At 41.8% G+C, this 26,157-nt stretch overlaps 1 protein-coding gene across 1 annotated transcript in view; it reads right to left on the reverse strand.

Annotated features, from left to right (window-relative positions):
• Positions 1 to 13,466: 13,466 nt before the first annotated feature.
• The window catches only part of SPOCK2 (SPARC (osteonectin), cwcv and kazal like domains proteoglycan 2), a 173,841-nt gene continuing 161,150 nt past the window's right edge, over positions 13,467 to 26,157 (reverse strand). The window contains exon 10 of the mRNA XM_066600566.1: positions 13,467 to 18,155. Coding sequence (XP_066456663.1) covers positions 18,010 to 18,155 — 146 coding nt within the window. The 3' untranslated portion in view covers positions 13,467 to 18,009. The remainder of the gene's footprint in view (positions 18,156 to 26,157) is intronic.

Genomic DNA, 26,157 nt, shown 5'->3' on the forward strand with positions numbered 1-26,157 from the left:
GTAAGTTGCTGTAACTCTATACAGCACACACAATAGTCTTCTGTGATTCATCTAATTATATTCTTATTTCTATAAAGCTCTCTTGACCTAAAGAAAAAATCAACTAGGTAAAGAAATGCTCTGATTTTCCATCAGCCTTATTATACTTTGTCGGCTCCGTTATTAAAGCCACCTTTAAAATTGATTTCTAATGTAATTCAAACCTGCAATCATCTGAACAGTGATGTCTAACCTAGATGAAAGCCTGGTTGTGTCAATATCAGTTACTTGTACTTAGAAGCCGTCATCAATAAGTCAAGCAAGAAAGAGAGAGTGTGTGCAGTTGAGCGTTATGTGATATAGTTAGTCATCACATTTGCAGAACTGGTAAGCAGAGGAAATTTCAAACCTGAGAAGCACATTTAGAATTGTTTCTATAATCCGAGAGATAAGCAATATATGCAGCACTTGTGCATTGGATGATATAAGGGGTGCAACTTTAATTAGCATGTGTAGCAGTTACCTAATAATCTTTTTCACACAGTTTATTATGATGATGTCATTTTCCTCGCCTGTACATGCATTACCTTCTTGAGTACTCTTTGGTGGGCTTGTGCTTATACTCTACAGATAGTCTAAAGAAGCAAAGCTACACTGCCACAAGTAGGTGCAGAGTAGCAGCCCGACTCTATGATATAGCGAGAGGTGGAAATCACATTTCCTCAGCCTCCTTTCCTAGTGAGAAGATGGCTATTCAGGGACAGTCTCGTAATTTCAGTCAACTGAATATAACAGTGCTCCCAATAATAGGTTTCTATACTGGTCAATGATTTTACAGCTTACATATGTGTACTTTGTATTTAGTATTATAGCATTATTATATATATGTACTGAGTTCATTATATATCTTTAGGCTGGGTTCACACAGGGCGGATTTGCCGCGGAAATTCCGTGCGGAATTTTGCCGCGGCAAATCTGCATGCGGCCGCTAATCCCGGGATTAGCCAGCCACGTGGACGAGATTTCTGAGAAATCTCGTCCACATGGGACAGCAAATCCGCTGCGGCTAAGCCGGCAGAAGCAGCTGCTGCGTCGCGGATTTGCCGACCACAGCATGTCTAATTTTTTTTTTTTCCGCTGTGGCCGTGCTTTCCTCTATGGGAGCGCCGGCTGCAGTGGAAGAGCGAGCGGCCGGGCCGCTTCAACGCTGCCGCGGGTTTTGCAGCGGCGGTTCTCCAGGCGGAAATGTCGCGGTTTTTCGCTGCGGCCAAACCGCGACATTTCCGTCAGGAATCCGCCCTGTGTGGCCGTGGCCTTACAGTGAACAGAGCGTTGTTTTTTGAGAGCTTCAACCTCCCCACACAGACACAAATGAGTCCCATGGATCTCAACTATGTTGTTGTTGTTAGCCGTTTAGTCGTTCACGACCCTCGGCGAGCTCCCTTCATGTTTTTCGGGTTTGCACTGCTTCTTTCAGTTGGGTAATATCCATGCCAGTATCAGCTCTGACAGTATCAGCCATCGTGTCCTTTGGCGGCCAGGTCTTCTTTTGCCACTGATCTGTCCAAGCATTATAGATTTTTCTAGCGACTGCTGGCATTACATGGCCAAAATACGTGGGTCTGAGTTTGTTCATCTTCCCCTCCAATGATATATCGGGTCCTATATGATTCTGTTAGTTACTCTTACTGTTCAGGGTATACACAGCAGCTTTCGCCAGCACCACAGCTCAAATGCATCAATTCTCCTTCTATCAGCTTTTTTCACAGTCCAGCTTTCACATCCTTACATGGTTGTGGGGAAAATGGTAGTTTACACTATCCTGTGTTTAGTTGCTATACCGATATCCCTACTTTTCCAGATTTTGTCCATGTTATCGCGCTTCGCCTCAATGCTATCCTACGTTTTATCTCTGGCATAGATTCTCCAGCCTGGTTCATTTTTGAGCCAAGGAAGATGAAGTCTCGTACTCATTGTATGACCTCAGTGTCATAATTTTAGTCTTCTTTAAATTCAGGTAAAGGCCCATTTTTTCACTTTCAGTTTTAATCTTACATATCAGCTGCTTCAGACCGGCCTCTGTTTCTGCAAGCGAAAACATTCAAATATATATTTGAAAAAACTAATCTCATAGTTCTCATGTTCCCAATAAATTACCAGCATGCTGATCCCTCTAATGCTGACTTTTTCTAAAATTTTCTATCCATCTCATAAACATCAGCAATCTATGTCTCTAGAACTGGTAGTGATTAGAGATGAGCGAGTATACTCACTAAGGCACATTACTCGAGCGAGTAGTGCCTTAGCCAAGTATCTCCCTGCTCGTCTCTAAAGATTTTGGGGCCGGCGGGGGGCGGGGAGTGGCGGGGGAGAGCAGGGAGGAACGGAGGGGAGATCTCTCTCTCCCTCTCTCCCCCCTGTCCCCCCCCCCCGCGCCCCGCCGTAACTCACCTGTCACACGCACCGGCCCCCGAATCTTTAGAGACGAGCGGGAAGATACTCGGCCAAGGCACTACTCACTCGAGTAATGTGCCTTAGCAAGTATACTCGCTCATCTCTAGTAGTGATGTGTTCATGTGCCCATTGTTTTTTTTTTTTACAATAATAACCATTTACTACAGTTAAAAATATTCATAATGCTCCTATAATATAATCAGAGATATGTGATGCTACTCCATTTAGTGTCAGGCTGTCTAGTGCCGCCAACACATTCTGTAATTAACAGCTCTTGGAAGTCACATATGGAAGTATCCAATGGAAGGGATCCCAGAACAGTCATTATATGACCCTTTAATTAGTCTTTTAAAAATATTTTTTGTCTTCTCTATCTGGTGATCCTAGTAACTGTAGTATCATGTCAGGGAAGAACTTTAATTGGTTGTCAAAACATACAAAGCACAGCAAAACAGAAAACTCACCCGTGCTCCCATGTCTTTTGGCTTCTGAGATCTATAGTAACATGGATACCTAAGTATCTCTTCCTACAATATATATAGCATGACCATTATTTTCCCTTGATATAAGAACTCTCAATGAATGCTAAGTCATGTAGATGTTGGTGGAGTTAACCATGTATGTCTTCTAGTACTTGTCAAGGCGTATTGCTCAATATGTAGAAGAAAGAAAGAGTGGAGTGACTCTTGATAATAATGGTGGTCCAAAGGGTGAAAGTAGTATTTGTGAGATATTCAATAGGGATGCTGCCAATCCAAATAGCATCACCATAGGAAACGGGCATCAAAATGCTAATTGTAGAAAAGAAACAATAGTGGACTGTAAGCACAACCCATAGACCTTATTCACACAACCATAAATACGCAGCTATTGTAGCTGCGTCCAAACATCACGACCATCTGAAGCATTGGATTGCAATGTATTCATTCAGATGAGCGATTTGTTTTTTTTGATGTGGGAAAAATAGCACATTGACGACTGAAAACAGCAACCGATTTTATACAGCGCGTTAAAAGATAGGTATTGCCCTATCTTATGCTGAGATATGCTAAAGGCCCCCATAGACTTCTATATGAGCTGGAAAAAAAGGGAGGGGGAGGGAGTTTAATTCCAACAATGTGAAAAGAAGACAGGTGGCTCTATTTAAGCATTAATAGATCTTCTGAGGATTTTTGCCGACCGAAGGATTTCCACGCTGCAGTGTATTTTTTCGCTGATACGCCACAGCCGCCCTTGTGAATGGACGAGAAAACGCTAATTACGGTAAGATCCAGACTACATCATGGCTGTTCTTTATTCATGTGATTTCTAACCGCGTTCGGCCGAGCGTAAAAGCGCCTGCGCCCGTGTGAAAGAGCACTTACACACATTCAGGTAAGGGGATTGACCCAATTCGTCTTTGTTGATTAAATGAATTGATTAAGAGTCAGCACATGACGTGTTTCGGAGATGCAGCCCCTTCCTCAGAAATAGCTGGAGGGAGTACAGTAGTGTTGCCCCATGAGCTTCTTCTGCACTCCAGGAAAAGAAGAATTGGCAGGTTTCTTCTTCTTCCCCAAAAAGCATTATATGCTGGCTGTTAATCAATTCATTTATTCAATAAAGAAGAATCAGGTCAATCCCCTCATCTGAATGTGTTTTACACCGTGAGGTGTTCTTCGCACGACCATATGTGTTTTTACATTCAACTGTATGCGCCGTATAACTGCATGAATGAAGATTTGCCGCAATCAAGTCCCGATCTTTATTCATGTATTTCATGCCATTCACATGGGGAGCTGCTGCGTGTAGGCAAAGAAATACGCAGAAGCGATAAAAACCAGCGATCGGCAGAAATACTCTGAATGACCCATAATGTTTAAATAGGAAGAGCTGTCTTCTGTTCCCAGCATTGTACTCCAGATAACTCCCTCCCCCTCCTTCTTTTCCTGCTGCCATAGAAGTCTATGGGAGCTTGCTGTGTATCACATCCAAAGATAGGGCAAGAGTTATCTTTTCACACGGTTGTGTATGCGCTAGTTTTCCAGACGCACTGATTTGGCACATCAAAAAATCGTTCATCTGAATGAACTCACAGGAATCCAATGCTTAGCGTGGTCGCGTTTTTGTCGGCAATTTTAAATTTTTTTGTACGCGGCTAAATACCTGGGTAAATACGGTCGTCTTAATAAGACCTAAACGTTGTGCCTACAGTCCACTACTTTTTTCTTGCTATGGTTAGCATATTGCTTAGTATGAACATTTTTTTATTTTTCCATCTTCTCTTCTTCTAGAATAGGCATGTTTAAAGCTTTACGTAATATTTTTTTCATGCATGTACTTAGTTCTACACAACAAAGTACCTAATCCAATTTTGTAGCCTTATCACTGCTCAACACAACTCCTCGAAGACAGCTTTACATCACCTACCTTGTGCCAGCGGAGATTCACTATAATAACCTAGTTGTACAATGTGGACAACTGGGCAGTGATGTATAGTTGTGGATAAGTTAATTGACTGATTAACAAATGGGTTGACCTGCTGCATGCTTGGATCACTTGTTTCTACTGGGGGGGCAGTGAACTTAAAGGAGATGTCCCGAGGCAGCAAGTGGGTCTATACACTTCTGTATGGCCATAATAATGCACTTTGTAATGTACATTGTGCATTAATTATGAGCCATACAGAAGTTATAAGAAGTTTTATACTTACCTGCTCCGTTGCTAGCGTCCTCGTCTCCATGGAGCCGACTAATTTTCGCCCTCCGATGGCCAAATTAGCCGCGCTTGCGCAGTCCGGGTCTTCAGCTTTCTTCTATGGAGCCGCTCGTGCCAGAGAGCGGCTCCGTGTAGCTCCGCCCCGTCACGTGCCGATTCCAGCCAATCAGGAGGCTGGAATCGGCAGTGGACCGCACAGAAGAGCTGCGGTCCACGAAGGTAGAAGATCCCGGCGGCCATCTTCAGCGGTAAGTATTGAAGTCACCGGACCGCCGGGATTCAGGTAAGCGCTGTGCGGGTGGTTTTTTTAACCCCTGCATCGGGGTTGTCTCGCGCCGAACGGGGGGGGGGGTTAAAAAAAAAAAAACCCGTTTCGGCGCGGGACATCTCCTTTAAGTCCTATGCAAAAAAAAAAAATAATTATAGCAAGTCACCACATGGCACTGGCCAATGGTGATCACTAAATGTAAAATTCCCCCTGTGAAGTTATTATCATTTCCCGAGATAGAGATTCTCTTGATTGTTTTGCAAATTGTATAATTTTTATACTTTTTGAGATTGATAGTTTTCTTCTCATATGTAAATATTCAAGTAGTAAGAATGACTACAAAGGGGTCGTGTGGTGGATTCACTCAATGAACAGATGAAAGCTTCACTGTCTAAGTGAACTGAGAGCTGGTCAAATGTAAGATGACAACAATTGTGTGAAAAAAGAAACTCAGGGCTTTGTGGGAAGCCAAGCTGTGAAAAGTCATTGTTTCAAACGGACCATCAACTTGGCAGCTCAAGCAAGTGACAAAGAAAGCAATCCTAAAAAAATAAAGTTTATGGGTGACTGGGACATAGAAATGATAGTAAGTATGTGACAACATACCGCGCCAATCAAAAGTTGGGACATACTTTTTCATTCCATGCTTTTTATTGTATTTTTATTTAGATTGTAGATTCATGTTGAAGACGTGAAAACTATGAAGGAACCCTTGTAGATTAAATTAGTAAACAAAAAGTGATAAACCAGAATGTTTTATATTTTCAGATTCTTCAAAGTAGCCACCTTTTGATGACCGCTTTGCCAACTTTTGGCATTCTCTCAGTCAACTTCATGATGTAGTCACCTGGAATGTTTTTCCAACAGCCTTGAAGGAGTTCCAAGAGGCGCTGAGCACTTGTTGGCTGCTTTTCCTTCACTCTGCAGTCAAACTCATCCCAGACCATCTCAGTTAGAACTCTTTCACACGAGTGTATATCGGCCTACCGTTTTCACACTCGGCCGATATACGCTGTGATCTGATGCATTGGATTCCAATCCATCAGATCCCATGGCTGTATTCCCGCAATGTAAAAGCGCCCCGCCGGCCAACATAGCGCTGGGCATTTTTACATAGAGCCCAAAAGATAGTCCCGGAACTACCTTTTGGGCCGGAATATGTCGGCCGCTGCATGGACTCCTATGGGAGACAATGACAGCGGCCGGAGAAGAGAGGTGGGAGGGAGTTTAGTAGCATGACTGCTAAACTTCCTCCCTCTTCTCTCCTCCCCTTCAACTGATTGCAATGGGAGGGGCTGGAACAGGGGTGGAGCTAAGCTCCAGTCCCTTGTCCGAAGCCAGCAATGGGAGGAGGGATGGGGCAGTGCTTAGCTCCACCCCTGTCCCGCCCCCTCCCAGTGCAATCAGTCAGAGGGGAGGAGAGAGGAGGTGAGCCGGCGAGGGGGAAGGAAGGGGCAACAGCCTGGTGGCCTTGGTGTAATGCGCCGGGGGCCCATGCCGTCTGAAAGGGCACGCAAACGTTTGATTTGTGCACCCGCTCACAAGTTTTTACACCTCACAGTGTAGCGTATATCAGCCGACCGATATACGCTGGTGTGAAAGAGCCCTTAGGTTTAGGTCTGGTGATTGTGGAAGGCATTTCATCTGATGTAGCACTCCACCACTCTCCTTCTTGGGATTGCTTTTACACAGAACAATTATTGTTTAAAAAAAAAAGGTGCATAGTTCAAATTTGAACGATAATCCTTCAACCTAAATACAGTCAATGGTCAAACAATCAATGAGTATGAAAATCCTCTTTGGTGCATTTGCTAATAGGTTTAAATACTGATCATTCAGTTGCTCTCATTAACTGGTATAGCGAATGTGAATAACTAAACGATTTGCAAGCGAACACTTTATCTGCTTGTATAAACAGGCTGCGAAAGCGAATGAGTCAACTCTGACATCGTCTACTTGTTCACTCATGTGAATGATAAATCACTCCACCTAACAGCCCCTTGGTCATACAGCCCTGACATAGGCTGGAGGTGTGTTTGGAGTCATTGTCCTGTTGAAAAACAAATAATGATCCCATTTAGCACAAACCAGTGGGATGACATGTTGCTGCAGAATGTTGGGGCAGCCATGCTTGTTAATTGTGTTTTGAATTTTAAATAAATCACCAATAATGTCACCAGCAAAGCCCCCCCCCCCCCCGCCCAACCCCAACCACAACCATCACACCTCCTTCTTCATGTTTCAATGTTGGAACCACACATGCAGAAACCATTTGCTGATCTTTTCCGTACTTTGCAGAACAATAGCGGTTGGAGCCAAAAAACTCAAATTTTGACTCATTAGACCAAAGCACAGATTTTCACGAATCTAACATCCATTCTTTGTGTTTCCTGGCCAAGCAATTCTCTTCTTGTTGATGTTCCTAAGTAGTGGCTTCTTTGCAGCAATTTGACTATAAAGACCTTATTCTAACAGTCTCCTCTGAACAGATGATGTTGAGATGTGTCTGTTACTTGATCCCTGTGAAGCATTTATGTGGGCTCTAATCTGAGCTGGTGGTAATTTGCGATTTTTGAGTTTGGCAATGCTAATGAACTTCTCCTCCCCAGCAGAAATAACTCTTGGTCTTCCTTTCCTAGGGCAATCTTCATGAGTGTCAGTTTTATCACAGCGTTTAATGGTTTTCATGACTGCGCTTGAGGACACCTTCAAAGTTCTTGAAATTATCTGGATTGATTGACCTTTATGTCTTAAAATAATGATGGACTGTTGATTCCCTTCACTTAGTTGAATGGGGAGAACAATAGTTAAATAGAGGTAACACTGTATGGCTCTGTTCACCAACCCTAGCTCTACAACTCATGGCTGATGGTCTGAAATACATTACGGCAAGAAACTGCACAAACTAACTCTTGACAAGGCATACATGTTAATTGAAAACCATTCCAGGTGACGATCTCATGAAGCTGATCGAGAGAATGTCCGGAGTATGCAAAGCTGTCATCAAAGCAAAAGGGGGCTACTTTGAAAAATCTAAAAAATAAAACATTCTAGTTTAACACTTTTTTCTTTAAAACTTAAACTCATGTGTGTCGCTTCATAGTTCTCATGTCTTCAAAATGAATCTACAAATGTAGATTAAAAATAAACAAGAAAAAGCATGCAATCAAAGGCGTGTCCAAACTTTTGACTGGTACTGTATGAATGGAAAATAAATGATTTCATGGTGATGATGACACTTTAAAAAGGATTTTCTTGGTCTAACACACTGTCCAGTGTTTAAAAAAAATGGGTCTGAGTTTCAGTTCTGATTATGAATGAGGATCCCTTGGGTCAGTTCCCCACTAATCAAATACGGATATAGCAAAATTACACGTGAGACTTAACGCGTTAAGATAACTTTCTGTAGCATAGTTTACTCTTTCAATTGCTTTACAATGAGTGAGGAAAAAGAAAAAGCTTATTTTCTGGAAGGATTAATGTGGCACCACCTTCAAACGTGATAAAAATGTGTAGATGTGCAACCCCAGCAAGTACTGAGGAAGATGCTCCCATAACTCGAAACGCGTATACAAGTTGGTTTTAATAATAAACTGAGATTTTTTCGGCAAAAAAACCAATCTCAAGTATTTTTATTTCGTTTAAAGGTTGCGCCACATTCACCCCTACAGAAAATAATCCCCCCCCCTAATTCGTTGTTCTATACGTTTACCCATGGGTATAATGTCATCTAGGTTGGGCAGCACCTTCCATATGCAAGAAAACTCCTCTATCTCATGGAAACAATTTAGCTCCCTACTTCCATATTTTGTCCCATTTCCTTTCCACAGGGGTTGCTCCACCTTTTCTTCCAATTGCTTTACAATGGCTTTTGTTGTGAGATAAGGGAAAAATAGCTTTTTTGTCACAGAAAGTTATCACTAGAGATGAGCGAGCATACTCGTCCGAGCTTGATGCTCGTTCGAGTATTAGGGTGCTCGAGATGCTCGTTACTCGAGACGAGCACCACGCGGTACTCGTCTCGATTAAACGAGCACTGACCATTGAATTCAATGGAGCCGGCAATACAGCCGACTCCATTGAAAGCAATGGCCTGCCGGCGAGCGCGGGATGAATTGTCAGAAAGGGCTTAAATATATAAGCCCTTCCCTGCAATTCATACAAAAATGTGTAAAAAAAAAAAAATATATATATATATATATATACTCACCTGGTCCCGGCAGACGGAGTTCAGCGCGGCCAGCAGCAGTCCTCCTGAACTGCTCTGAACAGCTGTGAGTAGTATTCAGCAGCCGGGGATTTAAAATCCCCGCCTGCTGAATGAGTTGCCTCTAATTGGTCACAGCCTGACCAATCAGAGGCAGATTCCACTCACACACCCATTCATGAACTTATGAATGGGTGTGTGACTGCTTCCTCTGATTGGCTCAGCGGGACCAATCAGATGAGAGACAGCAGTCACTCACCCATTCATAAATTCATGAATGGGTGTGAGTGGAATCTGCCTCTGATTGGTCAGGCTGTGACCAATTAGAGGCAGCTCATTCAGCAGGCGGGGATTTTAAATCCCCGGCTGCTGAATACTACTCACAGCTCTTCAGAGCAGTTCAGGAGGACTGCCGCTGGCCGCGCTGAACTCCGTCTGCCGGGACCAGGTGAGTATATATATATATATATTTTATTTTTACACATTTCTGGATGAATTGCAGGAAGGGCTTATATATTTAAGCCCTTCCCGACAATTCATCCCGCGATCGCCGACAGCCCATTGCTTTCAATGGAGCCAGCTGTATTGCCGGCTCCATTGAATTCAATGGGCTAACATCGTTCTTCTCTGCCACAACTGTTACAGCTGTGGCAGAGGAGAACGATCTTTATGCTGACAGTGCGGGGGGGGGGGTGTCTCACTCTTGCCACTATTGTGGCTTAATAGTGGGACCTGGGAACTTGAGATGCAGCCCAACATGTAGCCCCTCGCCTGCCCTATCCGTTTCTGTGTCGTTCCTATCACTTTCTTGAATTTCCCAGGTTTTCACAAATGAAAACCTTAGCGAGCATCGGCGATATACAAAAATGCTCGAGTCGCCCATTGACTTCAATGGGGTTCGTTACTCGAAATGAACTCTCGAGCATCACTGAAAGTTCGACTCGAGTAAAGAGCACCCGAGCATTTTGGTGCTCGCTCATCTCTAGTTATCACACTGAAGCTAAATGTTGCTACATTTGTACCTTTGGCCAATGTTAACCCTTTCCAATCCAATTTACCTGCCACTCACACCTTCCCCAGCTCTTATTTATTTTGGGTTGGGAAAGCAAGTTGTGGATTCCTTGGAATTACTCAACAGAAAGACATAAAAGTGAACTGTCATGATGATTTTATTAGCAGTTTTTTGAAAACCTACAATTTCCAATCCAGTGCCATCCCTCATCTGACATTCAGATTTCCCTACATAGCTCCGATGTCGGACAAGGGCCGACACATGTTTCTAACACTATGCAAGACAGAGTTCCGATGTCAGAAAATTTTATTGATGCATACTTGAAGGCCAGAAAGAAATGTGACTTTTAAGTTAAGAGTAAGACACAGAATTTTTTAAATTATTTTTTATTTTTTAAAAATATGTTTTGACTTTTGCGAGTGTATATCAGTTTTACTGAATCATAGGTAATAGGCAGTTAAAGACACTGTGAGGGTCGCCTGAATTGTGATGAATTATATCGGCGAGCAAGAATCATTAAACATTTGAACTTGGCGCCCTATTAGTACATATACATTCTAAACACTGTTTTTATACATCTAAAATTACTGAGAGATACAATGTCAGCACTTATAAATATACAAACTGAAGTCCTAGTACCTACACATGGTTTTTATTCTAACTTCCAAAGGTATTGCACATGGTAAGACGTGTTTTTAGACTAAAGCAGTATTTGTTTTTTTAGATCTTTCAGGACTTTAGTTTTAAGCACAGAATAAAAGAAAAAAAATAAGACCTTCAAAATACACAGTTATGTATATTAAAGGCTTGTATGGATACATGCATGCAATTGTTCTGCAACCCTCATAGACATACCTTCTATGTCAACAGGTCAGCACATAAAAAATAAGGATCAAGCACACAAGACCTATTTGAGACACTGTTTTTATAATACGACACCTAAGAGCTCATTCAGGTGTTTGTTGGGTGGAGGGAGCCTTAAAATGTAGCACAGTGTTCCACAAAGAACTCCTCCAGAACTTAACAGTTGGGATGACAGCCCAATGTCTGGGTATATCTGTTGGTCAAATGGTATATTCTGTAGGGGATGGGTTAGTCATCGACTTATCATGTAAGGTATTTGGGGCTAAAGCAAAGCACCCATGTGTGATCAATGACTGACCATTGCTTGAATGATATTTCCAGTAGTTGAATAGTTAAAGGAACACTTATGCATACTTACAGGGTTTGTCCGGTTGTAAACTACTTCTGGTCTTCTCTTAGAATAGGCCATCAATGGTAATTCAGTGGGGATAAGCTGCCCAGGAACTCTGTTGATCAGCTGTTCTCTGGGTTGGTGTATTGATGCACTGAGCTGATTTCTGCAAGAAATAGACAGCTCCGTTCCCAATACCGTGGCCAGGCTTGGTATTGTGCCTATTCACATCAATGGGAATTTTGCCTGTAATACCAAGGTTGACCACTGCAGTGAGAATGGAACTGTCACCATTGGGTTGGTGAACAGCTGATCAGTGAGGGTGCTGTATTGCAGATCCACTCTGATCTACTATTTAATGGCCTAGCCTAAGAATAGGATATCAAAAGTTTACAACTGGATGACTCCTGTAATAATGTTCTATAATTACAATATCATTTGAAGAGAGGCACAGCTTGTCTGCAAAAAGCAAATAACAGGGATTTAGCATATTACCCAGCACAGTCAATGACTAGGTCTCACCGGCTTTTTGGTCTGTCTCTTGATTCCATCTATCGAAAAACAATCAAATATTGGCAGTCGGTATATTTGCAGTATCTTTCTCTCTTGTGGCTTACACCAAATTAATATCAACATAGTTTTTGGTTAGCAATTACCATGATTTCCAGAAATATATAAGGAAAGTCATCTTCTTAGGCCAGTTTTGTCAAATGTATTTCCACATATATCACACCATAATGCCAATGCATATTCCGTTGGAAACTGCCATGTAGGCCTCAGCACCAAGATTACATTTATATGAATGGTCCAATGGCTTTTGTTGTAAAGTATATGCAAAGGAGCTCAATGCAGAGCACAATGCCTTGAATCAAAATTTCCTACATGCTACACCATCAGAGACATGAATTGTGAGGAATTTCTAGTAAGACTATATCGTTGATGTTCAGTCCATATCAATCATAATGAATGACGGTTAAAATCTCGATGGTTCCCATTGTGTTCCATTTCAACATTGTTCACATTCTCCAAATCTGTTATACTTCTATATTCTCCAATATATTGACTTATGGGCTATAGTAGACACTTTAGGTTAATCTGTTTAACATAATTTATGCGTTATAATAGTAGGTGATGGATTTAAAGGGATTTTGTCAGCAGCAGTAAACATTTTACACTTGCCCCATAGTGCTCCCTACCATATTACACAACATTTTCACATATGTTTATATGAGCAAGCATGTATTGTATTTTTGTAAAAACTTACTTTAATAGCTCCCGCAAATCGTCCCACCTTGAGTCACGGAGGTGGGCTACCCAAGCCCCGAGAAATTCTATCTGGCCTTTCATTATGCTCCTCCAGCGTTCTGGTGTCTCCCCTTGCTGCTGTTTCATTACACCCTTCCAGCATTCCAGCACCTCCCCTTGCAAGGAGAGGCACTGGAACGCTGGAGTGACGTAATGAAAAGCCAGACAAGGCTTGGGTGGCCCGCTTTTGTGACTTGAAGTGGGACAATTTGCATATATCGTGGAAGTTAATAAAAAAAGATTTTTTTACAAAAATACAATACATGCTTGCCTTTATAAACGTGTGTGCAGATTTTGTATATTATGGCAGGAAGCGCTATGGGGCAAGTGTAAAATGCATACTGCTGGTGACACAATCCCTTTAAATGATCACTTTTTTTTTAAAGTGCGTCTTATAAAAGACCACATCCTTTCTTCTTGGAAACATACAGTAACATTTCTAAAATATATAGTAATAGTGATATTCCACCCTAAATCTCTTATACAAGCCTAAGGACAAACCAAAGGATGGAATTTTACTACTATGAGGCACAACAAATCATTATCGACCGGAGAACTTTATATTACATTCCAATGAACCAAGTTGCTACATTTCAGGATGACATTATTGGACACATGCCTATTCAGAATGGTGTTGAACTCTCATACAACCCCGTTAAATGTGCAGAAGAAATCCGATCTCCAACTTCAGTTGTGGATTATTTATATTTTAAATGGGATGTTCTGAAGTGAAGGAGAGTTGTGATGAATGCCAGCAGTTATGAAGTGTTAATTTGGGACTAGGCATTTGCTCACACATCTTTAGACCACAACTTATGACTTGGAGCAGTAGAATATGGATGAGTGAACAGTCCCAATGGCAGAATATTCTTGAAGGCAGAATGAACATTATAAAGCAACTCTTAAAAAGGCTCCCAATACAGTTGTCTACCAGGACGTTGCAATATTCAGCCGGCATGATAAAAAGTCACAAGTCTAAATGGATTCTTTTGTTAACAAGCTGCTAAGCCGCAGAGGTGGTTAAAAAGTAAGGAAGTCCCATAGAAATCAATTAATTTATGTATCCTTTAATAGATCTACAGCATTGCTCCACTTTGAAGACTGATAAATAACTCTTTTTGTTCTGATGTGAATCTCTACAAGACATGTCCTTTTCACTTTATAGAAATATGTAAAGTAATGCAACATGCAAATGTGGAGCATACAGTAAAATAAAACAAGCTTCACTATATATTATATATACAGTATATCATACAGTGTCATCTCTAGCTCATCGAAAAGAACTGTAGAGCGAGGACTAATCAACATCAATGACAGGACTGGAAGGCCAGTTTCTCACAAGTCCATAACAGATGCATTTAGGTGGCCGTAATATGGACGAGTGTCTCAGCCGGATGGCAAATCTACTGACCCAAACTCAGAGCACCATAGTTCCTTGAGTTTGGGTCAGTAGACTTGCAGCTGGGCTGGGATACTCGTCCATACTAAGGCCTCTTTCACATGAACGTTTGTATCACACAAAGAAATCGCAAGCATCTCTGCCGAAAATTGCGTGAATGGACGATTTTCTGCGATTAAGTCTCAAGCTTAAATAATGTTTTTTTCGCCAGTCACATGCGCTGCTGATCAGAATTGCCTCGGTCAGCAGAAATCCTCCTAATGACTTAATTAGAGGCACCTGTCATCTTTTCCCGGCATTGCACACAGCTAAACTCTTTTTTTTCAGCTCCCATTGGAGTCTATGGAGGCTTCAGCGTTTTTCGGTCCAAAGACAGGGCAAGACCTATATTTTTCGGGAACAGGAAATTTCGGTTGCTGATTTTAGTCGCTTATGTGCTATCTTTTGCTGTCTGATTTTTTAGCGTTACTAAAAATCAGTCATCTGAATGAATACATTGGAAATAATTTGTTCTAATGGTCACGATTTTACTGCCCAGCTAAGTTAGCCGCATGAAACCGCTTGTGTGAATGAGGTCCAAGGCTGCATAAATGCATCTGTAATACACTCACGTGTAAAGGATATTGATCAAAAATATCTATGCATTTGCTTTGTCTTCCCATCATGTGGATTCAATCCAGTTGGTCTAATCAAACATAATACAAGCATGCCATAGTCTGAGAGTAGCAGCCTCCGGGCACCAGGTGGCCCTAACAATCAAAGGTGTTATCAGTGCAGAAAAATTTACAAAGGTAAAAGAAGCCATATTCACCTCAAGCAATCTACCACTGCTCCTGTTCTGCCTGTGCCGATCCCTGCTGTTCTCCACTTCCTGTTGGGGCAACAATGTCATCTCAACACAGGAACATGTGACCGCTGCAGTTAATCACTGGCTGGAGTGATCCCAAAAGTTAGCTGCCATGATAACATGTCCCTGATGTCGGTGATGTCATCACTGTCACAGAAAATGAAGAGGAAGGAGGTCTGAGCACCAGTGGAACAAGACCGACTCAGGGTTGGATGAGGTGAGTATGGCCTCTTTCATGTTTGTGCAGCACTCTTAGCTGTTTTCAAAAAAAACATTTCTGTCTAGTTAACCTCTTAAACAATAAACGCTTTACAATCAATTTGAAAACATTGACAATTTCCATGTCATTGTAGTATTTGTATCTGGCTTCCACTGCTTCGGATCATATCGTTAGGAAATCCTCTGCAATCACAATTGATAATGATTCATGGCACATGGGAACCATGAGAAAAACCTCAAATGGCTTGTCCAGGATCAGAAAAAAGTTTCCCTTTTGTCTACAACAGTGCCATTCTTGTCCATAGGTTGTGTCCGGTATTGCAGCTCAGCCTTATTTAGTTGGGTGCAATACCGGACACAACCCACAGACAAAAGTAGCACTGTTTTGGTCAAAAATAAGAACTTTTTTAAATTAAAGATAACAGTATAAATAATCACATGTGTGCTTGAGAGTACGGCTGAGAAATCACAGGAACTGTCTACATGATAAAATAAACAGAGCGGGGAAGATTCATCAAACTAGTGCAACAGAAAAGTAAAGCAAGTTACCTAACAGCAACCATTGACATTTCAGCTTTGATTTTAAAAAAGGCTACTGAGAACTAAGAGCTTGAATCTCATTGGCTGCTGTGAGTATCCAACTTTCCTGTGCACAAGTTTTGTTAAATTCCCTCCAAGAAAATGATTATCATTTTCAAAACTCCGAGTCCTCCCTACATCATGGCAGAACGTGGTTGAATTAGAGGCCCATGCACATGGCACTATTATAGATGCACGTTGCACGGATCCATTATATAGCGACTGCTATGGGCCCATACTGCACCTCCAACCTTAAAAAGTGGCCTTTTTTGATGACTTATCACAAGATTTGTTACACCTTCAGCAGAAGGAGAAAGCATTGGTACAGGTCAGCTTCTTGTTCACGTGTCCTCTCTTACGGTGCACAGAAATGGCATAAGCAAATGATACATAATTGCAATAGTGTAAAGGCCTAGTTACACGTAAAGTTTTCTGCTCAAAATTCGTTCAAACGCCCGAAAATAAGCGATAATCGTTACATGTAAATGCGGGTCACGGGCACTTTTTCGCTCAAACAATGATTTTAAGGTAAACTTAAAATCCATCGTTCATCTACTGGGAGATAAAGCAAACACATTTATCTCTCAGTAGACCGCACACTTTTATCTCCATGAGAACCGGCAGATAACATTGTAATCTGCTAGCAGCTGTGTGCACAGCTGGGCCTTTGCGTAATCACATGCTGGCCTCTGCAAACAGCTGCTGGAGGCCCTTTTACATGCAAATGGTGATGATGCAGTTTTAATGGCCATTAATGGTCATCAACACTTTATGCAAACAGACTGCAAAATCTTTCAATCTTCCGGTCGTTAAAAAGATTATCTTTGCATGTAAATGGGCCTTCACTGTCCCAAGGTAGCCCCATTTTATTTACTGTTGTCAATGTGGGTGTTTGGTGGAAATATATTGCTGTGTCTCAATTAACATGTCATTTATTGAATAGCTTTAGATACTCGAGTAATTTCCTGGTGCGTGATATGTTTCTGTTTGACACTTTCAGTAAGCTGTTACTTTGTTAATAAGTATTTCTGTTGTCAAAGGATATAATAATATAGAGGGCAAACACCTAGAGCACAGTGGACATAATTGAATAATTCAGTCATCGTAACTACAAGCTACACATATTAATGAAGGCAGAAGATAAATGTGTCTGTACAGGTGAAGGAGGGGGGGGGAGCTGTAATGATTGATGTCAGTAGTATAGGGAAGTCTACAAATTATGTTACTTCCAATCCGAATCAAGATACCGGAATGTCCCAAAAATTGTGACATTATCACCAAGTGCACATTCATTTTTAATAGTATGCCAAGGCTTGAGGCTCCAAACTGGTCACCAAGTTATAATGTCGAGTTATACATTGAGAAATGTGTTCTTTCGGTGTATCTACATAACAGTACTTTCTTATCTGTTTACTACAGAAACACTGTTTAATATATGCAATATCATCTGCTTGTTCATGTATGACCTGTGACTAAAATCTAGCTCCTGCTCCTCATCCGAAGATGAAGAGCATCCTAGACATGTGTGCTTGATTCTGGAAATAACGAACAGTATAATCCAATGTTAGATTATATACCAACAACTCCATGTCTCTAAAAGAAAAAATGAATGAATGTGTTTCTTTTGTCTGCCGTAGAACAGCTCACTTAGATTATGGGGAGGAAATGAGCTGCACATTTCAAAGCAGTCAGTCAACAGGCACACTTGCATGCTCACACACACAATTTCTGTTGAAATATAATGTACATTCAGCTGTGTTTCCTGATCACTGTGGCATCTGATTACTATTTACTGCAGTCTTCCGAACTTGGTGGCATGGCCCCATACAGGGCTGTGCTGTTCAGGGTCTACCAAATGTATCCTCCATCATCTGCCTCGCCTGTCTCTCCCTCTTCTTCTTCTGCCTCCTCACCAGCATCTTCTGTCTCTTTCTCTTCTTCGTCTTCCCAGCCAACACCACTCCCGAAATCTCCAGAGAAACCAACAATATCATCTGGTATTAAAGAGAAGAAGAGAGTTTAGTCTGATGACTGAAATAAGTTCTTATGCCTAAAATGAAGGTCTGCCTTGGATGAGCATGTATATACAGTAATGTGCAAAAGTTTTAGGCAGGCGTGGAAAAATGCTACAAAGTAACAATGCTTTCAAAAATAGAAGAGTTCATAGTTTATTTTTGTTCATTTACAAAATGCAAAGTGACTGAAGAAAAGAGAAATCTAAATCAAATCAGTATGTGGTGTGACCGCCCTTTGCCTTCGAAAACAGTATCAGTTCTTCTGGGTACACTTATACACAGTTTATGAAGAAACTCGGAAGGGAAGTTGTTCCAAACATCTAGCAGGACTAACCACAGATCTTTTATGGATGTAGCTTGCTCAACTTCTTCTGTCTTTTCATGAAATGCCAGACAGACTAGATGAAGATGGGATCAGAGCTCTGTGGGGCCATATCATTACTTCCAGGACTCCTTGTTCTTCTTTAGGGCGCCCACCCACTGGCGTTTTTTTTTCCCTGCGAAATTCGCAGCATTTTTTTTCTGCAGGGGTCTATGGGACTTGTAATGTTAAAATCGCGATCGCGCAAAATCGCAATTTACCGCGATTCGCGGTAAATTGCGATTTTGCGCGATCGCGATTTTAACATTACAAGTCCCATAGACCCTTTCAAAAAAAAAATGCTGCGAATTTCGCAGGGAAAAAAAAACGCCAGTGGGTGGGCGCCCTTACAATGAAGATACTTCTTAATGTCATTGGCTGTATGTTTGGGTTGTTGTCCTGTCCTGCTGCCAATCTGATGCTTCCCTGATGGTATTACATGATAGATAAGTAACTGCCTGTATTTATCAGCATTGAGTACATCATTAATCTTGAACAAATTCCCAGCTTCGTTTGCTGAAAAACAGCCCCAACGTTGCAAAAAACCATCAGCATGCTTCACTATTGCCTGCAGACACTCATTATCGTACTGCTTTCCACCATGCTTTATTGCTGCCTGCAGACACTCTTTATTGTATCATTTCCCACCATGCTTCACTGCTGCCTGCAGACACTAATTATTGTACCGATCTCCACATGCTTTACTGCTGCCTGCAGACACTCATTATTGTACAGCTCTCCACCATGCTTCACTGCTGCCTGCATACACTCATTATTGTACCGCTCTTCACCATGCTTCACTGCTGCCTGCAGACACTCATATTGTACTGCTCTCCACCATGCTTTACTGCTGCCTGCAGACACTCATTGTACTGCTCTCTAGCCTTTCACAAACAAACTACTTTCTGTTACAGCCAAATAATTTAAATTTTGACTCATCAGTCTAAAGACCCTGCTGCCATTTATTTGCATTTGGCCTTTTTCTACATAGAAGGTATGGCTTTTTGGCAGCAATTTTTCTGGATCACTTCTAGCCAGACATCTATGAAAAGTACATGGGTGTACCTGAGTCCCACTTGTTTCTACCAGTTCTGAGCTGATGGCACTGCTGGACATCTTCTGATTTTGAATGGAAGGAAGCATTATCTGTAACACTAAGTTTCCTTGGTTGACCGCTGCTTCTATAGTCCTCAACAATACCTGTTTCTCTGTAGTTCTTCGTGCTGGAACAACTCATTTTGAAACCCCAGGCTGCTTTGAAATCTTTGTGTGCAATAGACCTAGCTGATGCAGTAGAACTACTTGTTCTGGTTGCTGTGCTCGGTCTTACCATGGTATATGACCTGTGCCATGAAAATGTCTTCCACAATCTCACCTTTGTTGCAGAGTTTTGGCTGTTCCACACCCAGTTTTAAGCCTTCTACATAGCTGTTTCTGTATCAGATAATGACCATGTTTCAACCTACATATGAAAATGATGATCATGTCTTGTATAATTGGATACTCATACACCTGACTATAATCCTACAAAATCGCTAACTTTATGCAAGTGTGCCTAGAAGAATTGATGCTATTTTGAAGGAAAAGGGTAGTCACTAGTCACACCAAATATTGTTTTGATCTAGATTTCTCTTTTGTTCTTTTACTTTGTATTTTGTTAATTTGCAAAAATAAACTTTTGACACTTCTAATTTAAAAATATTCTTACTTTGCAGCATTTTTTTCTACACCTGCCTAAAACTGTAGTTTACAGATATAGCCCTCTTTATCTTTAAAATTGCAGCGAGCTATATAGTTATCATAGTGTGGTATTCTATTTGCAGAGCACAGCAGTCAGTACAAAATAAAGGGCTATGCAAATAGCGTAAGGCTTAAAAAAATAATGTTTGGCATATGAAACAGATATAGCGTGCTGAATAGAGATGAGCGAGCATACTCGCTAAGGACAATTACTTGAGCGAGCATTGTCCTTAGCGAATACCTGCCTGCTCGGTAAGAAAAGATTCGGGTGCCGGCGCGGGTGAGCTGTGAGTTGCGGGAGTGAGCGGGGGGCAGCGGGGGGGGGAGTGCGTTCCCACCTGCTCTCCCCCGCCGCTCCCCACCGGCACCCGAATCTTTTCTTCTGAGCGGACAGGTACTCGCTAAGGACAATGCTCGCTCAAGTAATTGTCCTTAGCGAGTATGCTCGCTCATCTCTAGTGCTGAACGTTTATTTGGCTTCTGCTACACCTGCACTCTGAAAAGTCATCTGGAAGAGTGGGCATGTTTTAAATAAAGTGTAAACTAAGAAGCCACCTACCCCAAATAAGACATTTTATAAAGTTTTATGCATTCCCGTGCAATAGGGATGCTTAACCCCCTTCATGACAAAGGCTTTTAAGGCTTAAGGGCACAGTCAGGCGAGCAAATTTTTCACGCATGTCTAGGTGCAGGGAAAAAAAAAAATTTAAAAATCGCACATCCCGTGTAGAAAAAAATTGCGTGACCGGCTGCATTTGCATTCACATGTCCTATCTTTTTGCAGGTGCGAATTTTAAGCGCTGCTAAAAAAAGGACACATGACCGTTTTCAATGGAAAGCATTGGTTCTAATAAAGCCGTTTTTAAAACGAGCATCTACATGCATGAAAAAAACGCTCGTCTGACTGAGCCCTAAATGTCCACACCAACATTTCAGATTTACAATACAATATGTTCTAAGGGTTAATATTTTTTAAACAATACTTAATTTTTTCAAAATTTTTAGTGTCATGGATTGAGCTTTCATACGGTACGAGGACAGGACCAGGACCTTTTAATTTACATTTTTTATAGAGCAAAATTGGCAGAAATAATACAAAATTACAATTTTCTTCATTTGCTCTATTTTTAAGTTGATGTAATAAATTCGAGAAATTAAATTTATCCAAAAAAATTGTCTTTGTGGATTCCTGTGTATAACAATACCAAATATGTAAACCCTGTTTAGCACTATAATAACTAGAAACAAAGGTCCCCGTTTTTATTTTTTGGCATCTCCAGTCTTCAGCTAGAAATGTGTCTGGATTTGGCTGCTATGTTTATCACTTTTCATGGCCGAGAGCGGCTCATTCCAACTCCCTATCACTTCATTAGGATCAAATTGACGAAGTACTGACCTAATATCTTTACTGGCAGACCATACAGTGAGATTTGCCACTAGAGTGGAGGACATATATATGTATCCTAGCTGCATGGTGCATGAACAACTCAGACGTATATATACAGATGGTGGATGCAAAGGGGTTAAAGGAGATGTCCAATTACTTTCCAAATTTAACAGGTTCATCTCTGCGAAAATAACATATTTAGTAGCACGTACTCTTACTCGGCCCGACAATTCAGAATTGCAGCCCTGCGGTTCTTTTGGCAATAGCGCTTACATCCTGGGTGCCATGATGCCAGGAGTTCCAAAGTGTGATGCTGCGGCCTCTGATTTGCAGACAGCGGTCGCCTGATTTCTGCTGTCAACAGAGACTGAGAGAACTGCAACGCTGGATTGCTGGGGTCGAGGATGGGCAGTGCACATTTAACCCCCAGCAGTTTAGGACGAGCTCTGTTCATTCTGCAGGAAATTACAGTTTTGGATGAACAGAGTTCATTGTATTTCAAACGGCTGTCGCTGCGGTTCCATCAGGGCTGCCAACATGCTTTTGGTGTTATTTTAAAGCTAAGATTCATGGACTAGCCTTTATATACCGGAGTTACAGCCGTTTGAACTGAAGTCAGAAATACTAAGTTTACAGCAGTCATATTTCAGTGTGTGCAGAGAAGAGAGGGAGGGGTAGGAGCAGGGTCAGCACAGAAGATCTGGGATTCTTCTGTTTATCTCGTTGGCCCAGAGGGGGATTGACATGAATTTTTGTTCCTGTTATCACATCCCCCCCATCAATCAGAAAGCATATATGGCTCTCTGACTGTCACATATGGGGACTGTCTCATCTAATCACTCCGCTATACCATTGCTGACCGTGGCATTTCAATGTTCTTCCCCTTACACAAGGCTTTAAGCCTTTAGGGCTCATTCAGGTGAGCGTCTTTACGTGCATACATAGATTTGCATAAAAGCACCTGTCTATTTGAACCATTGGTTCCCTATGGTGTGTTCACATGTCTGTGTTTTACAGGAGTGCAAACATACTACATGCATGTACTGTAGGTCTGTGGTGCGTGTCAATATTCCCCGCGGGGAGTGCCCTTGTCACTGAACATTGTGACAGCACTGTCACAGTGTTCAGTGACAAGGGGACTCCCCACGGGCAGTAAAGAATTCCCTGCCACAGCTGTCATAGCTGTGACAGCTGTGGCAGAGGATCGCAATGTTCTGCCATTGCTTTCAATGGAGATGCCGCTGCTGTCGGTGGACCCATTGAAAGTAATAAGTTGCCGTCACCCCCGCAGTGATTTTCAGGGAAGGGCTTTAAATATAAGCCCTTCCCTGAAAATCATCCCTAGCTGATGTAAAAAATTAAAATAAATATATACTCACGTTAGGCGTGTCTAGTCGCTTGGTTCCCGACACTGTAATGAAGTTTTTTCAGCAGGCAGGGATTTAAAATCCCCACCTACTGAAAGGGCTGCGTCTGATTGGCTGAGAACTCAGCCAATCACAGGCAGCGCGCAGTCATTCATTAAATGACAGCTGAGCGCTGCCTGTGATTAGTCACAGTGCTCAGCCAATTGCAGGCAGCGCCCGCCCATTCATTGAATTCAACTTTAAAGAACTTCATTAGAGTGACAGGAACCAAGTGCTAAACGCGCCTGAGCCCCGGCAGCAGTGGAGAGGTGAGTATATATTTATTACACCAGATAGAAATGATTGCAGGGGTTGCCGGCAGACCATTGCTTTCAATGGGGCCACTAGCAGCAACCATGGCCCAATTGAAAGTAGTGCTGCACGGACCTGTGTTCACATGTGTTTGTGGACATATGTGGGCACGCCGGTTTTGTGCATGCGTATGTATGCACCAGCACAGACTTGTGTGAATGACCCCTAAGGTTCATTCTTGTTTTTCTCTCCCCACTTTAAAAAAATGATTACTCTGAGGGCTTGTTTTTTGTGTAATGAGAACGAGTTGTATTTTTCAATGTACTTAATCTACTATATAATGTACTGAAAAACTTTAAAAAAAATTATAAGTGCAGTGAAATGGAAAAAAAACTAAATTAAGCAATTTTGGGGGCTTGGGGGTTTTGTGTTTACAGCATTCAAACTGCGGCAAAGATGAAACGATAACTTCATTCTGTGGATCAGTACAATTACGATGATACCAAATGTACTACTTTCAAAAATTAAAATGTCTGCCGCCATTTCCTGACAGCCATAACTTTTTTTATTTTTCCGTTAACATAGTTGTGCGAGGGCTCGTTTATTTGGAGGACATTCTGTAGTTTCTGTTGTTACGATTTTTTGCTTGCTTTTTTTTTGCGTTTTTTCTTGGAGCCAAAAAAGTGCAATTCTGGCATTGTGTTTTTTTTCCAATGTTCATTGTGCCGTGCAAATAATGTGTTACTTTGATAGATCGGACTTTTACGGAAATAACAATACCATGATAATTAATAAAACTTTTTTAAACTCATGTTTACATTTTTATTTTAGTCCCCCACAGGGAACTTGAATAGTTTTTTTTTTATTGCTCCTGCAGTATAATGTAATACTATAGTATTGCATTATATTGAAATCTGATGGGCAATCTATTAAGCCATGCCTGTCGGGCATTCTATCAATCACCCATGGCAGTGCTAGGGACTTTCAGAAGGACCCAGGCTGCTAAGGCAATCAAACAGCTGCCCGCAATCTCATCGCAAGAGGGCCACTTGGGGCCCCGAAAACTGACTTGGAGATTTAAATGCCACTGTCAGAACTGACAGCGGTATTTACAGGGTTAACAGCCATGATCAGTGTTAATACTGATCGTGGCTGTTGCTGGTGAGTATCAGCTGTGAGAAATCACCCACATTTGTAAGGAGCTATTGAATGACAGCTGACAGCTGCCTCTGATTGGTCACAGTGCTCAGCCAATCATAGGCAGCGCTTTCAGCAGGCATGGATTTTAAATCCCCACCTGCTGAAAGCACTTCAGAGCAGTGCAGGGAGAAGACCTGGCTGGATGCGCCTGAGCCCCGGCAGCTGCAGAGAGGTGAGTATATATTTATTCTTATTTTTTACACATTTTAGAGATGATTTTCAGGGAAGGGCTTACATTTAAAGTCCTTCCCTGAAAATCACTGCAGGGCTTGCCGGCAACCTATTGCTTTCAATGTAGCGCCGGCTCCATTGAATGCAATGGGAGAACATCATGCTTCTCAGCCACAGCTGTGACAGCTGTAGTAGAGGATTGCAATCGTCACTGTATGTTTTCAATGGGGTCGGCGCTGCTGCTGCCGGCCCCATTGAGCACAAGGTGAAATCCCTGGATGTGACAGCATCCAGGAGTTTCACATCCAAAAAAGACGGATGCTGCAGTTACCTGGGTTTTAAAATCTGCTGCCCTATATTTACCGCTGCACATCTGTGCACAGGTAAATATCGGGCACATGACCACTGCCATTGAAAAGTATTGGTTCTTAATACATGCGGATCGCAAACCCAGGTAACATGCGCATATAAAAATGCCCATCTGACTGAGCCCTAAACAGGAATAAAAAATAATTTAAAAATTTGTATATACTCAAAGTGATACCAATAAGAAATTCAAGTTGTCCCACAAAAAAACAGGTCTGATACAGCTCTGTTGACTGAAAAATAAAAATGCTCTGGTCCTGGAATGTGCACAAAAGTGTACAACATAATGAAACCTCTAGAAATTTGGTGTTGTCATGACTCTTAGAATAAAGGTAACATAATATTTATACCACACTGTGAACACCATAAATATAAATCACAAAAAAATGGAGAAAACTTTTTTTCATTGCATCCAGTTAAAAAATTAATAAAAGTTTTTCGCTATATTATATGTACCCGAAATTGGTTCATAAAAACTAGATCTCATCCCGCAGAATACAAGGTGTCCTACAGCTACATTGATGGAAAAATAAAAAAGTTATGACCGCTGGAACACAAAAAGGGAAACGATTTACTGACTCTTAGAGCTCTAATTAGTCATGTCACTAAGGGGTTAAAAATGCGCTTAAGGCGACTGAGTTCTGCGCCAAATATATTTACAGGAGTCATAAATTTAAAATTTACAATACAAAATTGACATTTTGGGGTGGGTTTTTTCAATTGTAACTAGAGATGAGCGAGTATACTCGCTAAGGGCAATTGCTCGAGCGAGCATTGCCCTTAGCGAGTACCTGCCCGCTCGAGAGGAAAGGTTCGGGTGCCAGCGCGGGGGAGCGGTGAGTAGCGGCAGTCAGCAGGGGGGAGCGTTCCTCCCCGCTCTTCCCCGCAGCTCCCTGCCCGCCGCCAGCACCCGAACCTTTCCTCTCGAGCGGGCAGGTACTCGCTAAGGGCAATGCTCTCTTGAGCAATTGCCCTTAGCGAGTATACTCGATCATCTCTAATTGTAACCGCTTTAAATGCACAACAATAATATCTACAGTCTGTCCAGTTATTCCCTGAATGTCTTAGACAGAGGACAGATGCTCGAGATGCTGAGAT

The sequence above is a fragment of the Eleutherodactylus coqui genome, chromosome 4 (genome assembly GCF_035609145.1).
Source record: "Eleutherodactylus coqui strain aEleCoq1 chromosome 4, aEleCoq1.hap1, whole genome shotgun sequence".
Lineage (NCBI taxonomy): Eukaryota > Metazoa > Chordata > Amphibia > Anura > Eleutherodactylidae > Eleutherodactylus > Eleutherodactylus coqui.